The 17,685-nt window shown below is 44.9% G+C and overlaps 1 protein-coding gene across 1 annotated transcript in view; it reads left to right on the top strand.

Moving 5' to 3' along the window:
* Positions 1–17,685, top strand: part of LOC135558399 (chromodomain Y-like protein 2) — a 48,745-nt gene that overhangs the window by 20,188 nt on the left and 10,872 nt on the right. The window contains exon 3 of the mRNA XM_064992180.1: positions 8,504–8,721. Coding sequence (XP_064848252.1) covers positions 8,504–8,721 — 218 coding nt within the window. The remainder of the gene's footprint in view (positions 1–8,503; positions 8,722–17,685) is intronic.

Consider the following 17,685-nt stretch of genomic DNA (forward strand, 5'->3'; position numbering starts at 1 on the left):
AGCAGATGTTAATGCGAGTGTAGCGAAATGCTTGTGCTTCTAGTTCCGACAATGCAGTAATAACCAACAAGTAATCTAACTAACAATTCCTAATCTACTGTCTTATACACAGTGTAAGGGGATAAAGAATATGTACATAAGGATATATGAATGAGTGATGGTACAGAGCAGCATAGGCAAGATACAGTAGATGGTATCGAGTACAGTATATACATGTGAGATGAGTATGTAAACAAAGTGGCATAGTTAAAGTGGCTAGTGATACATGTATTACATAAGGATGCAGTCGATGATATAGAGTACAGTATATACGTATGCATATGAGATGAATAATGTAGGGTAAGTAACATTATATAAGGTAGCATTGTTTAAAGTGGCTAGTGATATATTTACATCATTTCCCATCAATTCCCATTATTAAAGTGGCTGGAGCTGAGTCAGTGTCAGTGTGTAGGCAGCAGCCACTCAATGTTAGTGGTGGCTGTTTAACAGTCTGATGGCCTTGAGATAGAAGCTGTTTTTCAGTCTCTCGGTCCCAGCTTTGATGCACCTGTACTGACCTCGCCTTCTGGATGATAGCGGGGTGAACAGGCAGTGGCTTGGGTGGTAGATGTCCTTGATGATCTTTATGGCCTTCCTGTAACATCGGGTGGTGTAGGTGTCCTGGAGGGCAGGTAGTTTGCCCCGATGATGCGTTGTGCAGACCTCACTACCCTCTGGAGAGCCTTACGGTTGAGGGCGGAGCAGTTGCTGTACCAGGCGGTGATACAGCCCGCCAGGATGCTCTCGATTGTGCATCTGTAGAAGTTTGTGAGTGCTTTTGGTGACAAGCCGAATTTCTTCAGCCTCCTGAGGTTGAAGAGGCGCTGCTGCGCCTTCTTCACGATGCTGTCTGTGTGAGTGGACCAATTCAGTTTGTCTGTGATATGTATGCCGAGGAACTTAAAACTTGCTACTCTCTCCACTACTGTTCCATCGATGTGGATAGGGGGGTGTTCCCTCTGCTGTTTCCTGAAGTCCACAATCATCTCCTTAGTTTTGTTGACGTTGAGTGTGAGGTTATTTTCCTGACACCACACTCCGAGGGCCCTCACCTCCTCCCTGTAGGCCGTCTCGTCATTGTTGGTAATCAAGCCTACCACTGTTGTGTCGTCCGCAAACTTGATGATTGAGTTGGAGGCGTGCGTGGCCACGCAGTTGTGGGTGAACAGGGAGTACAGGAGAGGGCTCAGAACGCACCCTTGTGGGGCCCCAGTGTTGAGGATCAGCGGGGAGGAGATGTTGTTACCTACCCTCACCACCTGGGGCGGCCCGTCAGGAAGTCCAGTACCCAGTTGCACAGGGCGGGGTCGAGACCCAGGGTCTCGAGCTTGATGACGAGCTTGGAGGGTACTATGGTGTTGAATGCCGAGCTGTAGTCGATGAACAGCATTCTCACATAGGTATTCCTCTTGTCCAGATGGGTTAGGGCAGTGTGCAGTGTGGTTGAGATTGCATCGTCTGTGGACCTATTTGAGCGGTAAGCAAATTGGAGTGGGTCTAGGGTGTCAGGTAGGGTGGAGGTGATATGGTCCTTGACTAGTCTCTCAAAGCACTTCATGATGACGGAAGTGAGAGCTACGGGGCGGGGCGGTAGTCGTTTAGCTCAGTTACCTTAGCTTTCTTGGGAACAGGAACGATGGTGGCCCTCTTGAAGCATGTGGAAACAGCAGACTGGTATAGGGATTGATTGAATATGTCCGTAAACACACCAGCCAGCTGGTCTGCGCATGCTCTGAGGGCGCGGCTGGGGATGCCGTCTGGGCCTGCAGCCTTGCGAGGGTTAACACGTTTAAATGTTTTACTCACCTCGGCTGCAGTGAAGGAGAGACCGCATTTTTCCGTTGCAGGCAGTGTCAGTGGCACTGTATTGTCCTCAGTGGCACTGTATTGTACTTTCTGCACACGGTCAGTGTGAACTGGAGTGACTTGACACAACGCGGACCAAATGAGTTGTACAAACAAAACAGAAACACAGGACAACTTATTTAGTCAGCTGAAGGGATTCCCAGAATGCTTTGAAGAATTCATCCATGTTTACGGGTAAGAGTCTAGCTACATTTTCAGATATTATACTTTTCTAATTTTGTCAAAAAAGTTGTTTTCATTGCAAGTGAACTGTTAGCTAGCGAACATTAGCTTGCTGGCTCGCTGGCTAATGTTGCGTGTATGATCTGTGTAGTAATATTATTTGTATCTCAGAAAGCGTTTTGCATTGCTAGTTATAGCCTAATGTTAGCTAAATAGCTAACAATGAACCTAACGTGAACTAACTCACTTTTGTACATTGCGCTGTCCGTACAATTTACCTTATTTTAACGCCCCAAAAAACGTAATACTTCCAGATCAACTGTAATACCAATACCATTGTAAAGAACAACTTCTCCCCTTTCCAACAAAATCAATGACGAGACTTTCATGATGCCCATCTCAGCATGATTCAAGAAGGCAATGAGCTCCGTCTGTTTATAAAAAAGGGGCGGGTGGGGAAGCGAAACCTGCTGCGTGATAGTGAGAAGGTGAGATGTCGTGTGGGGAAACGGCTTTTTTCACTTGATCTGTCCAACTTATCACCTTATCACCTCTAAAATGTAAATAAAACACTATGAAGAGTTTATATAATGTGTCATTACATACCTATTCGAAGGTTTGGGGCGATTTTGAATCGGGTTTGATAGCTTGCAGTGATGATGCAAAAATTGACTAGGTATTCCCCTTACCCTGTCCCTGTCCCTTTCTTGTTTTTAAATGGTGAGGGAAGTGCTACACCTGGTGGAGAGATGGTGTAAGACAGAATTAGTTGCTTTATGTGTGCTGTACGTTATGTCATGACACGTCACAATTTAACGTACAGCGTCGGAGGGGTCAGTTTTTAAAAACTTTTCTCTATAGAGTCATTACCATGTCAATCGACGCTTGAATAGAAATGCAGTTCACACCCCAGATTTTGATGTCAACACAGTTACTACAGTCCCATTAGTTTTCATTGCAGCCTTGTTTGAATGTCGTGGTTGCACAAATTTGTACGGAATAGGGTTAGTCACCATTAGTTTAGCTTTAGCTACGTGCAGAGGTTAAAGCATTTCTTTCACATAACCCATCAATTTAGGTGTGTCTCGGTAAGCATCATCTAATAATTATAACATATTTATACAACATTTTTATCTGAACACTTTCTGTTTTGAAATTGCTACTATGCAAATATACAAGTAACCATTTCACTGTACTGTTTACACCTTTGTGTTTGATATTGTGTGTGTTTACCAAAGACGGTAATGTGAACAACAACATGACCTGCACCAAAGGCAGATTAGTATATAGGCAAAGGACTACATAGTGTATTGTTACCTGGAGTTTTTCCTTATTGTAAGCTACTACATTCACCACTTTTAGTCTTGAAATCTTTGGGTCTCTACTACAATACCTTACTCACTCTGTTTAGCACATGGCCTCGCATGTGAATCTCTAAAGAGATGGGCGGGGCTAAAGGTTAAGAGGGTGTGAACGATGATGAATAGGTGTAGACAAAGAAGAGCTCTACAGAAGGTGTACCAAAACATTCAAGGGACATTTCCTCAAAAAGTGAGGTTACAAGTTTAACTTTCAAAGCAGAATAACGTTCCGGTTGTTCCTCATCTGCAGTGTATGTACCATTTTGTAGCTGTGAATCACTACTTTTGTCCAACGTAAAAAACACCATTTCAAATTTTGCCACATAAGATCGAGGTGGTCGGTCACAAATTAGCTCCAGTCCCTTATGCTTTGCATTATCGTCTCTACCTCTGTCTATCGTGAAAGCAGGACAGGGTTGACGTTTTAATGTCATCAATCTATATACTTCCACTATACGGATTCATTAGTGTCACTTTGCCTTCATAGAAACATTTGCCTCAATATGGTCCCATCGCAACGAGTGTAATAGTTTATTGGTGGAGTTATAACCTATAATGTCTAAGATAACCGAGGAGAAATGTCTGTCACGCTTACAGCTAGCCTTGGAGTCTAACATCTGGCTGGGGTCTGGGGACTCTGAAAGGCCTACCTACCCCTGAGGGATCAAGCCAAGGTTTGAACACGGTTTGCCAGCATTTACACTAGCTGTCACAACTTCCGCCGAAGTTGGTCCCTCTCCTTGTTCGGGCGGCGTTCGGCGGTCGACGTCACCGATCCATTGCCGATCCACTTTTGATTTTCCATTGGTTTTGTCTGGTCTTCCATCACACCTGGTTCCAATTCCATCAATTACATGTTGTGTATTTAACCCTCTATTCCCCCCATGTCCTTGTCCGTAATTGTTTTTTGTAGTGCTTGTGCATGGTATGCTGGTGATTACAGGGTTTTGTTTGACCCATTTCATGTATTGTTCTGTTGACGGTGGTTTATGTTGATTAAATGACACCGTTGTAATCAGTTTTCGCTCTCCTGCGCCTGACTTCTCTGCCGCCAGTACACACCTCATTACACTAGCTCTTTTTCCCATGGTCAAATCAGATCATAGAATAGTTGTGCTGAAACATTTGTTGTGATAAAATATATTTGTAGGAATAGAATAAATGATCATTGTAGTTGCTAATCTCTCAATGGGTCAAGTTGTGTTTGCCTTGGTCAGTAACTAAATGTTGGTCCCTGTTTGGTCTTCTGTGATCAGCAGTGCTCAGTAATTGTTCTATGTAGACCTGTAAACAAAATTACTCACATTGTCTCTCTCTTGAGGATCATGGTCTTTAATTTGAATGTTGTCACAGCCATAGTTTAGCCCAGACTGGGGCCTTGGTGTGAATCCATTCTCTCTGCTCATTTGCAGTCATTCCTCTTTCATTGACTTAGAATCGAGATGGGGTCTGATTCAATAGTTATGATACGTTGACAAGGGAGCAGCATGCAAAATGGGGATGTTGCCTGATGACAAAGAAAATTGATATAGCCTTCTCACTCTTTCAAGGGAGTATTTTAAGAAAGAGTCAGAATAGACATGCAAACAGAACAATATAGATGATAGAGGTCAACCGATTATGATTTTTCAATACCGATACCGATTATTGGAGGGCCAAAAAAGCTGATACCGATTAATCGGCCGATTAAAAAAAATACATCTTTTGTTTAATGTATTTGTAATAATGATAATTATAATTACAACAATACTGAATGAACACTTATTTTAATTTAATATAATACATCAATAAAATCAATTTAGCCTCAAGTTGATAATGAAACATGTTCAATTTGGTTTAAATAATGCAAAAACAAAGTGTTGGACAAGAACGTAAAAGTGCAATATGTGCCATGTAAGAAAGATAACGTTTCACTTCCTTGCTCAGAACATGAGAACATATGAAAGCTGGTGGTTCCTTTTAACATGAGTCTTCAATATTCCCAGGTAAGAAGTTTTAGATTGTAGTTATTATAGAACTATTTCCCTCTATACCATTTGTATTTCATTAACCTTTGACTATTGGATGTTCTTATAGGCACTTTAGTATTGCCAGTGTAACAGTATAGCTTCCTTCCGTCTCCTCGCTCCTCCCTTTGCTCGAACCAGCAACACAACGACAACAGCCACCACATCGAAGCAGCGTTACCCATGCAGAGCAAGGGAAACAACCACCCCAAGGCTCAGAGCGAGTGAAGTTTGAAATGCTATTTGCGCGCGCTAACTAGGCAGCCATTTCACTTTGTAAAGCTTTCTGAGATACGGTCACACCAGCCTCATCTCGGGAGTTGATAGGTTTGAAGTCATAAACAGCGCAATGCTTGACGCACAACAAAGAGCTGCTGGCAAAACGCACAAAAGTGCTGTTTAAATGAATGTTTACGCGCCTGCTTCTGCCTACCACCGCTCAGTCAGATACTTAGATACTTGTATGCTCAGTCATATTGTATGCAACGCAGGACACACTAGATAATATCTAGTAATATCATCAACCATGTGTAGTTAACTAGTGATTATGATTGATTGTTTTTTATAAGATAAGTTTAATGCTAGCTAGCAACTTACCTTGGCTTACTGCATTTGCGTAACATGCAGTCTCCTTGTGGAGTGCAACGAGAGAGAGGCAGGTCGTTATTGCGTTGGACTAGTTAACTGTAAGGTTGCAAGATTGAATACCCCGAGCTGACAAGGTGAAAATCTGTCTTTCTGCCCCTGAACGACGCAGTTAACCCTACCGTTCCTAGGCCGTCATTGAAAATAAGAATGTATTCTTAACTGACTTGCCTAGTTAAATAAAGATTAAATAAAGTTGTAAAAAAAATTAAAAATAAACGGCAAATCGGCGCTCAAAAATACGGATTTCCGATTGTTTATGAAAACTTGAAATCGCCCCTAATTAATCGGCCATTCCGATTAATCGGTCGACCTCTAATAGATGACCAAGTTTTTTTGCTTTGATATCAGTAATGCACATCCCAGCTCAACAGAAGTTAAATATTAAAATATGATTTGCATGTCTATTGTGTCACAAGCTGAGCTGGCACTTTCAGTACTACTATGTGCACAAAAGCTGTCTCTGAATAAGTCTTCCAGTGAAGAGGCTCAACCCCTTGAGATTAGAGGTCGGAATGGCCGATTTAATTAGGGCCGATTTCAAGTTTTCATAACAGTCGGTAATCAGCATTTTTGGACACTGATTATGGCCGATGATATTGCAATCCATGAGGAGACTGCGTGGCAGGCTGACTACCTGTTATGCAAGTACAGCAAGGAGCCACGGTAAGGTGCTAGCTAGCATTAAACTTATCTTGTAAAAAACAATCAATCGTAACGTAATCACTAGTTAATTACACATGGTTGATGATTTTACTAGTTTATCTGGCTTGTCATGTTTGTCATATTTTTAAACCTGCATATTTAGTTAATATTGCCTGCTGACATGAATTTCTTTTAACTAGGGAAATTGTGTCACTTCTCTTGCGTTCTGTGCAACAGAGTCAGGGTAGATGCAGCAGTTTGGGCCGCCTGGCTCGTTGCGAACTGTGTGAAGACTATTTCTTCCTAACAAAGACAGCCAACTTTGCCAACGGGGGATGATTTAAAAAAAGTGCATTTGCGAAAAATGCACAATTGTTGCACGAATGTACCTAACCATAAACATTGATGCCTTTCTTAAAATCAATACACAGAAGTATTTTTTTAAACCTCCATATTTAGTTAAAAGAAATTCAGGATAGCAGGCAATTGTGTCACTTCTCTGCATTCATTGCACGCAGAGTCAGGGTATATGCAGCAGTTTGGGCCGCCTGGCTCTTTGCGAACTAATTTGCCAGAATTTTACTTAATTATGACATAGATTGCACAACCTTCAATGTTAACAGCAATATTTAGACTTATGGATGCCAGCCTTTAGATTAAATACAGAACGGTTCCGTATTTCACTGAAAGAATAAACATTTTGTTTTCAAAATGATCGTTTCCGGATTTGACAATATTAATGACCGAATGCTCGGATTTCTGTGTGTTTATTATATTATAATTAAGTCTATGATTTGATAGAGCAGTCTGACTGAGCGATGGTAGGCAGCAGCAGGCTCGTAAGCATTCATTCAAACAGCACTTTTGTGCGTTTTGCCAGCAGCTCTTCACAATGCTTCAAGCATTGCGCTGTTTATGTCTTCAAGCCTATCAACTCCCGAGATAGGCTGGCAATACTAAAGTACCTATTAGAACATCCAATACTCAAAGGTATATGAAATACAAATGGTAGAGAGAGAAATAGTCCTATAATAACTACATCCTAAAACTTCTCACCTTGGAATATTGACGACTCATGTTAAAAGGAACCACCAGCTTTCATATGTTCTGAGCAAGGAACTTAAACGTTAGCTTTCTTACATGGCACATATTACACTTTTACTTTCTTCTCCAACACTTCCAACTGCATTATTTAAACCAAATTGAACATGTTTCATTATTTATTTGAGACTAAATAGATTTTATTGATGTATTATATTAAGTTAAAATAAGTGTTCATTGTTCATTCAGTATTGTTGTAATTTTCATTATTACAAATATATATATATAAGAATCGTCCAATTACTCGGTATCGGCTTCTTTTGGTCCTCTAATTAACGGTATCGGTGTTGAAAAATCATAGTCGGTCGACCTCTACTTGAGATGCACCATGTCGTTTTCCAGGAAAGTCTCTAAATTAGGGTGCACTGCTCTGACTCCTGATGGATCCTCAGCTCATCACGCACTCAGCCCATCACGCACTCTGCCCATCACGCACTCTGCCCATCACGCACTCTGCCCATCACGCACTCAGCCCATCACGCCCATCACGCACTCTGCCCATCACGCACTCTGCCCATCACGCACTCTGCCCATCACGCACTCTGCCCATCACGCACTCTGCCCATCACGCACTCTGCCCATCACGCACTCTGCCCATCACGCACTCTGCCCATCACGCACTCTGCCCATCACGCACTCTGCCCATCACTCACTCAACTCCATATGTTCCAACAGGCTCCACACTCTCCAACGGTGAGGTGAATCTGCACAGCTCTGTGAAGAGGAAGCTTGGAGAGGACAAAGGCTACGTGTTTGACAAGCGGCTGAGGTACAACGTGCGGCAGAACGAGACCAACTGTCGATTCCGTGACATTGTCGTCAGGAAGGAGGAGGGCTTCACGCACGTGCTGCTCTCCAGCCAGACGTCTGACAACAACGCACTAACACCAGAGGTAGATTCTTTGACACAGAAATAGGACTCATAAGCTATGCATTGCCTTTTTGAATAATTCAGTACCTAGTATTTTCTTCCCTTGTATGTACTGTTGTACCGGAGCACTACATAATGTATATGTCACTATGCATTGCCTCACATTGTAAATGAGTAACAATGTGACTCGACTGAAGTACGGACCACAGCAGACTATTGTGTTATGTGATTTCTAAGGATATCTCAATAGGAAGATTCTGACAGAGAAATGAATACCTCTCCGATGGTGTTACATTTTGCTGCCAAAAGCCTTTTATTGCCTTGACATAAAACTCTGCATAGAAGAGTTGTTTTCTATTTGTATTACACACTGAGAATGGGAATGGATTGTGTTTGTGTAACGGCGTTCTTTTGTTGTTGAAGGAGAGTCGGACCGAAATGCAGCGTGTAAGTTACTCATGTTTATTTAAAGAAGACAAAACGAACAAACTAACACGAATAACTAAATAAATACAAAAAAACAACAAACAGAACGAAACCTAATACAGCCTGACTGGTGCAACCTACACAGAGACAGGGACAATCACCCACGAAATGCAAAGCGAAATACAGGCTACCTAAATACGGTTCCCAATCAGCGACAACGAGAAGCACCTGACTCTGATTGAGAACCGCCTCAGGCAGCCAACCTAATTAACACACACACACACCCCTAATCAACTACCAACCCAAACACTACAAACCCCAATACGGAAATACAATACATAATAACCCCATGTCACACCCTGGTCTGACTAACTAATAAACTAAAACACACAATACTAAGACCAAGGCGTGACAGAACCCCCCCCCCTAAGGTGCGGACTCCTGAACGCACCTCAAAACCATAGGGAGGGTCCGGGTGGGCGTCTGTCCATGGTGGCGGTTCCGGCTCCGGACGTGGACCCCACTTCATAAATGTCAATGTTCCTCCCCTTCGCGTCCATGGATAATCCACCCTAACCGCCGACCATGGCCGAATAGTCCTCACCCAGAACCCTACATAATAGAAGAGCAGCTCGTGACTGAGGGGCAGCTCGGGACTGAGGCAGCTCGGGACTGAGGGACAGCTCGGGACAGAGGGGCAGCTCGGGACAGAGGGGCAGCTCAGCACTGAGAGGCAGCCCAGCATTGAGAAAAAGCCCAGTACTGAGAAAAAAGCCCAGCCAGGAAGTAGAATCCGGCAGATCCAGGCTGACTGGCGGATCCTGGCTGACTGGCGGATCCTGGCTGACTGGCGGATCCTGGCTGACTGGCGGATCCTGGCTGACTGGCGGATCCTGGCTGACTGGCGGATCCTGGCTGACTGGCGGATCCTGGCCGACTGGCGGATCCTGGCCGACTGGCAGATCCTGGCCGACTGGCAGATCCTGGCCGACTGGCAGATCCTGGCTGACTGGCAGATCTGGCTGATCAGATCTGCAGATCCTGACTGGCGGATCCTGGCTGACAGGCAGATCTGGCAGATCCTGGCTGACTGGAGGATCCTGGCTGACTAGCAGATCTGGCAGATCCTGGCTGACTGGCGGATCTGGAAGGGTCTGGTTGACTGGCAGATCTGGAAGAGTCTGGCTGACTGGCAGATCTGGAAGAGTCTGGTTGACTGGCAGATCTGGAAGAGTCTGGTTGACTGGCAGATCTGGAAGAGTCTGGCTGACTGGCAGATCTGGAAGAGTCTGGTTGACTGGCAGATCTGGAAGAGTCTGGCTGACTGGCAGATCTGGAAGAGTCTGGTTGACTGGCAGATCTGGAAGAGTCTGGCTGACTGGCAGATCTGGAAGAGTCTGGTTGACTGGCAGATCTGGAAGAGTCTGGCTGACTGGCAGATCTGGAAGAGTCTGGTTGACTGGCAGATCTGGAAGAGTCTGGCTGACTGGAATGGTCTGGCTGACTGGCAGATCTGGAAGAGTCTGGCTGACTGGAAAGGTCTGGCTGACTGGCAGATCTGGAAGAGTCTGGCTGACTGGCAGATCTGGCTGCTTCATGCTGACTGACGGCTCTGGCTGCTCCATGCAGATTGACAGCTCTGGCGGCTTCTTGCAGATTGGCAGGTCCATGCAGACTGGCAACTCCATGCAGACTAGCAGCTCAGGCTGCTGTATACAGACAGGAGGCTCCGGCAGCGCTGTAGAGGAGGAAGGCTCTAGAACCGCTGAACAGACGGGAGACTCCGACAGCGCAGGAGAGGGAGAAAGCGCTGGCTGCGCTGAACAGGCGAGGCGCACTGTAGGCCTGATGCGTGGTGCTGGCACTGGTGGTATTTGGCCGAGGACACGCACAGGAAGCCTAGTGCGGGGAGCTGCTACTGGAGGGCTGGGGTGTGGAGGTGGTTCTGGATAGACCGGACCGTGCAGGCGCACTGGAGCTCTTGAGCACCGAGCCTGCCCAACCTTACCTGGTTGAATACTCTCGGTTGCCCTGCCAGTGCTGTGAGGAGAAATAGCCCGCACTGGGCTATGTAGGCTAACCGGAGAAACAGAGCGTAAGGCTGGTGCCATGGAAACCGGCCCAAGGAGACGCACTGGAGAACGGATGCGTAGAGCCGGCTTCATAGCATTTGGCTCGACGCTCAATCTAGCCCGGCCGATATGCGGAGCTGAAATATACCGTACCGGGCTATGCACCCGCACTGGGGACACCGTGCGCACCTCTGCATAACACGGTGCCTGTCCGGTCTCTCTAGCCTCCCGGTAAGCACAGGGAGATTGCGCAGGTCTCCTACCTGACGCAGCCATACTCCCTGATAGGCCCCCCCCAAAAAAATTTTGGGGCTGCTTTTCGGGCTTCCTTGCCAACCGTGTTCCCTCGTATCGTCGGCTCCTATCTCCGGCTGCCTCTGCTCTCCTTAGTGCCTCCACCTGTTGCCATGGGAGGCGATTTCTTCCGGCCAATATCTCCTCCCAAGTATAGCAACCTTTACCATTCAGCACGTCTTCCCATGTCCATTCTTCGAATAATTCCTCCTCCCTTTGCTGCTCCAGCTGTCGCTGCCTGTTAACACGCTGCTCCTGATTACGCTGTTCCTGCCTGTTGACACGCTGCTCGGTCCGAGAGTGGTGGGTGATTCTGTAACGGCGTTCTTTTGTTGTTGAAGGAGAGTCGGACCGAAATGCAGCGTGTAAGTTACTCATGTTTATTTAAAGAAGACAAAACGAACGAACTAACACGAATAACTAAATAAATACAAAAAACAACAAACAGAACGAAACCTAATACAGCCTGACTGGTGCAACCTACACAGAGACAGGGACAATCACCCACGAAATGCAAAGCGAAATACAGGCTACCTAAATACGGTTCCCAATCAGCGACAACGAGAAGCACCTGACTCTGATTGAGAACCGCCTCAGGCAGCCAACCTAATTAACACACACACACACCCCTAATCAACTACCAACCCAAACACTACAAACCCCAATACGGAAATACAATACATAATAACCCCATGTCACACCCTGGTCTGACTAACTAATAAACTAAAACACACAATACTAAGACCAAGGCGTGACAGTTTGTGTAAAAGATGTCTTTTGTCAAAGTATGCCTTCACAGTGGTTCTCCGCAGTACTTTCTTCACTTCAAACAACTGTACTGGGTGGCTCAAACGCAGATCCATTACGTAGCGTTAGTGGCGGTGAAGAAATGTTGAGAGTCGATACGGGAGAAGCCCCACTGCCTCTCACATGACATTGGTGCCCAGTTATCAGCGGGTCCTTAACTGATCATTACCACTGCTGAAAAGCTGGTATTAATTGACCAATTAGTTCCTCTACTGCTCTGACTGTCCATGGTACTGGAAGCTTTGTCCTGGCTAACTCACAACATGGCTGCAACAACTAGGGCCAATGTTCGTTCAATTTACATTTTCACACCCTCAAAAGAGCTTATGTCATTGCCGACTTTTACTGTAGAAAACTGCCATGAGCTACCAGAGGAGCTCTTGTGATATGCAAGATCCCCTTGCACAAAATCCTTCTGCTTAAGTGTGGAATAAGTCTTACTCATCCACTCTCAAGTGCTGTATTTTCATACTGCTCTTCTATGATATAATTCCATACATTTCTGAGCTGTGGTCCTCCTTCCGACATCTCCCAAGAGAAGATTTTGTGTCTTTGTGTGCGTTTGACTGACAGCTGATTTGCTTATTTCCCCAGGCATCAAGCTATTAATGGCAAGCAGTTGTATGCTGTCATGTATGAGTCTGACACATCCCTGTGCATCCCAGTAGGCCATGACATAATGATATGTTTGTATTGTAAATCAAATCAAATTTGATTGATCACATGCAGATGTTACTTAGAGACAGCTGTCTCACTCTTAGCACCTCTCGTCTTCTCTGTGTTAATGTGCTCGCTCCCTCAATCACTCTCTTACCCTCTCCCCACCTCTTGGACACTCTTTCCTTTTACCAAGCAAAAAAAAATTACAATAAATGTTTTTTCTCATTATGGGGTATTGTGTGTAGATTGATGAGGAAAAAAATGTATTTATCAATTTTAGAATAAGGCTGTAACCTAACAAAATGTATAAAAAGTCAAGGGGTCTGAATGCTTACCGAATGCACTGTATATCATGCATGTATGTATTGATCTCATAGAGCACTAGTCAATCATTGCGTTTATTTGAGTCTCGGTCTATGCAGTATTTATGTGGAACCCCCACTGGGGAGACCATTATTCTATGAACCCCGAGGTTGTCTGGAGCCTCCATAACCCTGCCATCACCCCACTCGCTGACCTTAACCCATGTAATCTGATTACTAGGGCAGGGACAATACCGGTATCTCAATATTTTTTCCCATGGCAAAAATGAAAACACGAAGCAGATCAAAGTCTTTGGTCCTTTAAAAACCTGCTGTATGTAAAATAGTGTGCTGTAGTTAAATAAATAGATGTGGCTCTGGATGACAACACAATAATGTTTGTTTCCAATATTAGGGCTGTTTCCCTAAAGAAGTTAAATCCGCTTCGTGTTTTGTTTCCTTTCCACGAACACTAACGAGTGTCGCGATACTGGTATAGTCCAATCCTACTGATTACCCCCTGACCCAAATGAACCAGTCTCCCAGTCAACTCAAATTAACATCTCCTACACACTGCGTAAACCCTCCTGAACTTCAGCCGGATGTGGTGTGTGTGTGTGCCTGCTCCTGGGTGTGTGTGCCGATGTCAGATTCATTTATCCGGCTCAATTAAACCTGCGGACAGACGGACAGGGCAGGAGAGTGATACTGACACAACTGGAAGGGGGCGGGGCTGGCATGGTAGGCTGTCTGTAGCGGTGGTGAAGACACTGCAGCCAAACAGTGTCATTCAGAAGCCCGCCCTGTACACAGGCCCTGCCTGGGAGCCATTTCCAGGAAGCAGCGGGGGGCATCCACAACAAATTGGACTAGAACCGTGTTACATGTCAGCTCCCTGAGAAGGAAAACTACACCGCATCAGGGACAGACTGTGTGTGTATAGTATAGAATGAATAAAGGTGAACCATGCATATATATTGTAAAAGCAAAATGCATGTGTATGCAATACGTGTGTGTTAAATTGTCAGCGTGTGCTTGTGCGTCCTTTGCGTGTGGGTGTGCATATATGCATGTCTGTGTGTGTGCTGTGTGCATGTGTGTTCGCACTGTGCTTGTGTTCATGTGTGTGCGCTGCCCTAGGCTTGGCTTCTGGGCCGTGTGTCTTTCCCCTCCATGCAGCGTCTATGTGAATTGAGGTCAGCGGGCTAAGCACCCCTCCACAGAGAGCTATCCACCAGGGGACACAGAGTTAGCATGCTAAAGGCAGGTAACCCTCCTGCTAGTACAACTTAACTCCCTCAGAGGGATATCGGAGTTATGAAAGACATAATACTGGAAATGGGACCTCACTATAGCTGCTACAAAGGAAACCCCTTTTGACATCTAATAAAGCAGTGTTTTTCATGATTTCTGTTTGTGACAACTCCCTTTCAGCCCTTCCTCAAGTCTTCATACAAGCTGACCACTTCTTTGCTATTTGAATTGGTATTTTATTAGGATCCCCACTTGCTGTTGCGAATGCAGCAGCTACTCTTCCTGGGGTCCACACAAAACATGTCATAATAAAGGCATTAATAGACAGAACAGCTCAAGGACAGAACTTCATACATTTAAAACATCACACACAGCCTACATCAGTACATACACACACAATATCTAGGTCAAATAGGGGAGAGGCGTTGTGCCATGAAGTGCTGCCTTTTTATACCAGGTTTGCTATTCACTTGAGCAATCTGAGATGAAAGGGAGTTCCATGCAATCATGGCTCTATATAATACTGTATGTTTTCTTGCGTTTGTTCTGGATTTGGGGACTGTGATAAGACCCCTAGTGGCATGTCTGGTGGGGTAAGTGTGTGTATCAGAGCAGTGTGTATGTTGACCATGCAAACAATTTGGATTTTTAAGCACAGTGTTTCTTATAAAAATAAGTGTTGCAGTCAGTCTCTCCCCTACTTGTAGCCAAGAGAGACTGGCATGCATAGTATTGATATTAGTCCTCTGATTACAGTGAAGAACAGGACATGCTGCTCTGTTCTGGGCAGCTGCAGTTTTTCTAGGTCATTCTTTGCAGCACCTGACCATATGACTGAGCAATAAGGAAGATAAGATAAAACTAGAGCCGGCAGGGCGAGCTTTGTGGAGTGGGGATCCAAAAAAGCAGAGCATTGCATTATCACTGACAGACCTCTCCCCATCTTTACAACCAAAATGTTTTGACCATGACAGTGTACAATCCAAGGTAAAACCAAGTAATTTAGTCTTGCTCAGCAGACCCATTATTCTTTATCAGATTCAGCTGAGGTCTAAAACGTATGGAATGATTTATACCAAATACAATGCTCTTAGTTTTAGAGATGTTCAGGAATAGTTTATTACTGGCCACCCATTCTAAAGCGGACTGCAACTCTTTATTCAGGGTTACAGTGATTAGCGTATAGGGTTGAATCATCAGGATAAATACATTACATTCACAAAGTATTCAGACCGCTTGACTTATTCCATATTTTGTTACATTACAGCCTTATTCTAAAATGGATTAAATAGTTTTTTTCACCCATAAATCTACACACAATACCCCATAATGACAAAGAAAAAACAGGTTTTTAGACATTTCTGCAAATGTATTATAAAAAAACAGGAAATTTCACATTTACATAGGTATTCAGACCCTTTACTCTGTTGAAGCACCTTTGGCAGCGATTACAGCCTCGAGTCTTTTTGGGTATGACGCTACAAGATTGGCACACCTGTATTTGGGGAGATTCTCCCATTCTTATCTGCAGATCCTCTCCAGCTCTGTCAGGTTGGATGCGTCGCTGCACAGCTATTTTCAGGTCTCTCCAGAGATGTTCGATCGGATTTAAGTCCGGCTCTGGCGAGGCCACTCAAGGACATTCAGAGACTTGTCCCGAAGCCACTCATGCGTGGTTTTGGCTGTGTGCTTAGGGTCATTGTCTTGTTGAAAGGTGAACCTTCGCCCCAGTCTGAGGTCCTGGGTGCTCTGGGGCAGGTGTTCATCAAGGATCTCTCTGTACTCCATTCAGCTTTCCCTCAATCCTGACTAGTCTCCCAGTCCATGCCGCTGAAAAACATCCCCACAACATGATGCTGCCACCACGATTAACCATAGGGATGGTGCCAGGTTTCCCCCAGAAGTGATGCTTGGCATTCAGGCCAAAGAGTTCAATCTTAGTTTCTTCAGATCAGAGAATCTTGTTTCTCATGGTCTGAGAGTCCTTCATGTGCCTTTTGGCAAACTCCAAGCGGGCGGTCATGTGCCTTTTTACTGAGGAATGGCTTTCATCTGACCACTCTACCATGAAGGCCTGATTGGTGGAGGGCTGTAGAGATGGTTGTCCTACTGGAAGGTTATCCAGTCAGTGGGCAGCTGGGAGGAGGTGCTCTTATTCTCCATGGACTTTACAGTGTCCCAGAACTTTTTGGAGTTTGTGCTACAGGATGCAAATTTCTGTTTGAAAAAACTAGCCTTTGCTTTCCTAACTGCCTGTGTATATTGCTTCCTAACTTCCCTGAAAAGTTGCATATCGCGGGGGCTATTCGATGCTAAAGCAGTATGCCACAGGATGTTTTTGTGCTGGTCAAGGGCAGTTAGGTCTGGAGTGAACCAAGGGCTATATCTGTTCCTGGATCTACATTTTTTGAATGGGGCATGCTTATTTAAGATGGTGAGGAAAGCACTTTTAAAGAATAACCAGGCATCCTCTACTGACGGAATGAGGTCAATATCCTTCCAGGATACCCGAGCCAGGTCAATTAGAAAGGCCTGCTCGCTGAAGTGTTTTGGGGAGCGTTTGACAATGATGAGGGTTGGTCGTTTGACCGCAGACCCATTATGGACGCATTCACTGAGGCAGTGACTGCTGAGATACTGATTGAAGACAGCAGAGGTGATTTAAGGGCAGGTTGGTCAGGATGATATCTATGAGGGTGCCCGTGTTTACAGATTTGGGGTTGTACCTGGTAGGTTCATTGATAATTTGTGTGAGATTGAGGGCATCTAGTTTAGATTGTAGGACTGCCAGGGAGTTAAGCATGTTCCAGTTTAGGTCACCTAACAGTACGAGCTCTGAAGATAGATGGGGGGCAATCAATTCACATATGGTGTCCAAGGCACAGCTGGGGGCTGAAGGTGGTCTTTAGCAAGCGGCAACGGTTTCTGGAAAGGTGAGACTTGTTTCTGGAAAGGTGGATTTTTAGAAGTAGAAGCTCAAATTGTTTGGGCACAGACCTGGATAGTATGACAGAACTCTGCAGGCTATCTCTGCAGTAGATTGCAACTCCGCCCCCTTTGGCAGTTCTATCTTGTCGGAAAATGTTATAGTTAGAGATGGAAATGTCAGGATTTTTTGTGGCCTTCCTATGCCAGGATTCAGACATGGCAGGTTGGCAGTGTGCTAAAGCA

Source organism: Oncorhynchus masou, chromosome 2 (assembly GCF_036934945.1).
Source record: "Oncorhynchus masou masou isolate Uvic2021 chromosome 2, UVic_Omas_1.1, whole genome shotgun sequence".
Classification (NCBI taxonomy): Eukaryota; Metazoa; Chordata; class Actinopteri; order Salmoniformes; family Salmonidae; genus Oncorhynchus; species Oncorhynchus masou.